The sequence below is a fragment of the Sinocyclocheilus rhinocerous genome, unplaced genomic scaffold (genome assembly GCF_001515625.1).
Source record: "Sinocyclocheilus rhinocerous isolate Xijiao unplaced genomic scaffold, SAMN03320098_v1.1 scaffold591, whole genome shotgun sequence".
NCBI classification, from domain to species: Eukaryota; Metazoa; Chordata; class Actinopteri; order Cypriniformes; family Cyprinidae; genus Sinocyclocheilus; species Sinocyclocheilus rhinocerous.
In genome coordinates this window covers 356050-360859 of record NW_015641476.1, presented here as the reverse complement: position 1 = coordinate 360859, position 4810 = coordinate 356050, and the positions used below count along the sequence as shown (strand labels likewise).

The window sequence follows — 4810 nt, the reverse complement described above, 5'->3', positions numbered from 1 at the left end:
TTGAATATGGATTTTTTTCTTACAAAAACGCATCGATTCGCTACAGGAGGCCTTTGTTCACCCCCCGGAGCAGTGTGAGACACTTTTTTAAAGGATGGGCACATTTTATTTAACTTCTTTTGGACTGATGCATGCAACACCCGCTGAGTGGCATTAAACAGCTTGAAAGATCAAAGACAATTTTTAATATAACTTGAGGGTGAGTAATTTATGGGCTAATTTTCAATTTTGGGTGAACTAACCCTTTAAGTTTGCTCATTAGATGGCACCAGATGCCAGTGCTTTAGGTCAGACTGTATAATTTTTCTCCTGCTAAAAATTAGGACAGATGCTAGGAGCTTCTTTTAAAACTATAAACATGACAACAACTCTCAGATATTTAAAATGCTTTGAGGCATCAAAACTACTCTCTGTTGCACATTCTGATATCTGGTTGTGCACAGACATAGAAAGATGGAGAAACATATGATGAGTTCAGGATCAGGACTGCACCCTAGAACTATGGGTGAATTTGAGAGTCACATGATTGGTAATAGTATGACTCAGACAGGAAACAGACCACTCCTGAAATATTCTTTTTTTTTTCTTTGATGAACACAATTAGCATTGTTGTGCCAGCTGAATCAGTAAAAACAATCAGATATCTGCCAAGAAATTAAATGTTCATCTGTCAGAACAAAAAAAGAGAGATAAAAAAAGTTCCTTGCTGCCTAGCAGTGTACTTTACCTTAAATCTCTTATGCCCTGGACATGCACACACACACACACAGAGGCCTACATAAATCCCAAGCTCTCCTTTGCTCTGTTGGTTTTCTCTGTACTAACACATCCATCACACACAGGCTAAATCCTCTGCTCACATTCTCTTGCATTTGTTTCTCCTCTGTGACCTGTTACAATCTCACTGAAACGCTTCTATGTGCATTTGTGCATTGAACCCCTATAAAAATCATCACTTTTTACAGTGTATATAAATTTGATATATTGTGTAGAAATACACTTTTTTCCCCCCCTAAATGAACACCATTCTTGTGACTATTTTTTTGTGATTACACAGCAAGAAAAGCCAATAAATTGATATTTCTATTACAAGTACAAAATACGCCCTTGGAAGCTGCTTGTTCTTTGTTTTACTTATGAATTAATGCAGGTGAAGTTACTTTGCAAATATCTAATATAGAACAGGCTATAAACCTGGAAGACCTATTACATCACTAGGTCTGAGTCAGCAAGAAATACAGACGGCTCACTGCAAACATGATGATCATTATGCCACACGCAGCTGGATCCAGATTCAAGAAGAAAAAAAAAAGGTTAATATTTGTTCTGAAATGTATTCAATTCCATTATTTAATATAAATTTGTTTCATTCATACTTTTTATTTTTATTCATTTTAATCGATTTAATACATTTAACCAATTTATTTAGGTTCATCTTTCTTTCCCCAAGCAGTTTTAAATAATTGAACTTTACATGTCTGATTACTTCTTATTTTCTTTATTATGCCTATAAATCACCTTAAAAAAAAAAACACAACAAATTCCTCGCGTGTTTGCACACACCTGGCGAATAAAGCTAATTCTGATTCTGATTCTGATGTAAAGCACTCTGAATTACCACTGTGTATGAAATGTGATATATAAATAAACTTGCCTACCCGAACCTAATACAGAGACAACACTGAATCAACACACTTAAGTGCTCTTGAGAAACTTTGTGTAGAGGAGAGAGATTAAAAAGCTGACAGCTCAGACTGAGGGGAGAGAGAGTGTATCTCTGTGGCTTGTACAGTGAGGAAAAACCCATCTGGTGATGCAAATTTCAGAGGGAATTGTGTTGTCTCTTGTGTTCCAAGGTTAATGAACACACATGCAGGAAAATGAACTCAGGCCCATTTCTGCATAACAGCCTTGACACCCACTGGCAGTTTACACACACACACACAGAGCTAGTTGCCTCTGTGCTACCAGCTCAACGTGACAGAATGCACGCTAATTTCACTACAAGCACATTGTAAAGCACCACATCAAATGCATTTAAAGTGGATTTTACAAACTAAACCGTCCATATAGAACACAGGACCCACACATTAATAGGACTATGACAAAATTGCACATTCACAAACACATTCACAAACAACAAATCAACCTAATGTCCATGCACTCAGACTCCATCTACAAAAACTATCCACTGTGTACAGAGCACAGCACTTACAACGGGAGCATTCTGGTGAGAAAAGAGCCCGTCAGCCTGTGTAAAGACAGAGCAGTTATTCAACAGCGAGTGAGTGATGCATGGCTCTGAGATATTAACCTGGCTCACTGACAAACAGGTTCATCATCCACCAAAATGCCTCCAAATCTAGCAGTCCAAGTCCAGAAAATTACTTTTTAGACCATCCATTTTTTGTGGTGCTGAAGGAGGACCCTATAGCATTCCCATGTTGCCCAGTACTGTTAATCACCCAGACAGTAAAGAGTGACCAGAGCCAGTTTATATTTATTCAATGTCGCTGAATTAAATCAGTGTACATTAATAATTGTTTCAATATTGTGAAATATTATAACTTATAACAACTAGGGTTGGGCGATGTCTACAAAATTGGCATCGGACGATGTCTACAGTGAAACATCGCGATAGAGCCGGTGAATCCGTATTCAGAAAGGCATGGAAAACAAATAACGTTTGCCTGTTACATTACAGTACTTAAAATTTCACTTACCACATATACAGAGTTAGGAGAGATGACTGAGGATGATGGCGAATGATTTGCAGATTCTGAGCACCAATTTAGTCAAATGTATGGTAAGTACTGCTGCTCCATAGTATAAACGGAGTACGTGCGATCGCGAATCTCGAAAGAGAAAGTGAAACTAAAAAGTGATCGTGCATTCAAAAGCAGTTTCAATGCCAGGCATAACAGCGGCTCCCTGATGCGCGCTATTTATATACAGTATAATTACCCAATGATAAAACTGCGAGAGAAAATCCTCTATCGGCCCAACCCTAATAACAACATTTATTTTAATACATTTTAAATGGTCATTTATATATGGTGGCAAAGCTGAATTTTCAGGAGCCGATTCTCCAGTCTTCAGTGTCACATGATCTTTCAGAAATCATTCTAATATGCTGATTTTGTGCTCAAGAAACATTATTATCAACATAAAGAAACATTACCAATGTTAAAAACAGCTGTGCTACTTAATATTTTTGTGGAGCCTGAGATACATTTTTTAGGATTTTTTGCTGAATAGAAAGCTCAAAAAACAGCATTTATTTGAACTCTCTGTAACATTATGAATGTCTTTTTTGTGTCAAAATGTCACTTTTGATCAATTTAATGCATCCACGCTGAACAAAGCATTAATATCTTTAAAAAAAATAAAACTATAAAGAAACAAATTTGTTTAAATATGTGCCATCCAAGGTTTCATACTTATCTCAAAGAGTTTTCCTTGCCATTGTCATGTTTGGCTCGCTGGGGGTTTTTGCTAGGCACTTTTTTGTAAATCTGCTATGGAACTATATTAAATGTGTTATAAAATTTAACTGAAATGAAAACTGAATTGAATTTAGCTCTAGTATCTTCATATTCAATATCATTCAGTGGAGATCGATGATTCTACTAATCTAGCGGGTCTAGTGTCTCATGTCGCAAGTTCAATGACGCAGGTAGTGACGATTCTCTCTGGCCAATCAGTGATCAGCAGGGTTTACTCGTCACATTTTGGTAAAGGTACAGCTCGCTTGGAACCTCAGCCGAGATGGTACTGAAAAAAGTACTAGGTACCAGGTACTGTACACAGTGGAAAACCCCCCAAAAGCGAGCCGTGCCGTGCTGTACCATGCAGTGGAAAAGCGCCATAACATTACAGACACTGTCCACATGTGCAAAGTAAAGGCAGACTATGTACACAAACACTCTAGAAATTGCTACAGCTGTGGCAATTGTCTGAGACTTGAAAGGCACCACTGTCTTGTTGAGGTGAGAGAGCCGATAATGAGGTGTAATCTGAGATCAGATATTAAGTGAGACGCTGCTGTAGACAGACAGGTGGAGGATGTGTGGGGACGCGAGGTGTGAAATTTCATTAAAATACAGCCTGCAGCAGTGTGGGGATATGAGATGTAGAGAGTAACTGCTTTAATGGCAGGAAGGATGGCATGTCCCCTGGGAAAGGATGGGCACCTTGTGGCATTGTCATCTTTTTCATCCCCGTCTCTTTTCATACTCACAGTCTCCTGGAAACACCATCTTGTGCTTTTCCTTTCTTACTTCCATCTGTTTTACATACTCCACTAGTCTCTCTCATGATTTCCTTTGGCCCCCATCCACCACTTATAAAATGTACCATGGTAACCACAGTTTCCGCCAAAACACCATAGCATAATATCATTACTACTGTTACTGATAAATGGGAGAATATAATTATAATTAATCTGATTTTTTTAATGGAAATCTCTCATCCTGATTTATTTAGGTCTGTCTATCAATTTTGATCACATTAATTATGTGAAACTCTAATTCATCTAATTTTAATTGAACAATTAATCACACATCAAACTGAAAATAAAGATATTACTGAGACTGACAAATCATTAAATATTAAAAATGTTACAAAAAAAAAAATTTTTTTGTACACACTAAATACAACAAATTGATAGCTGTGCGTTTGTTTCTTTTTTTGTAACAATAACTAGTACATATTTTGGCAAAAACTGTGGTTACCATTTTATAATAAATTTTTGTAAAGGACTAGTGTTTATGTATACATACATGCAGTGTTACCCCTAGGTTTACGGGTT

General features: G+C 37.1%; 1 protein-coding gene across 9 annotated transcripts in view; it reads right to left on the bottom strand.

Moving 5' to 3' along the window:
- The window catches only part of LOC107755055 (tight junction protein ZO-1-like), a 124932-nt gene that overhangs the window by 35620 nt on the left and 84502 nt on the right, over positions 1-4810 (bottom strand). For 7 of the 9 annotated variants that reach the window (XM_016571699.1, XM_016571702.1, XM_016571703.1 and 4 more), the window contains one exon: positions 2216-2251. The exons of the other annotated variants lie outside the window; for them this stretch is intronic. In XM_016571699.1, the coding sequence (XP_016427185.1) occupies positions 2216-2251 (36 nt within the window). The remainder of the gene's footprint in view (positions 1-2215; positions 2252-4810) is intronic. 9 annotated transcript variants of the gene reach the window in all.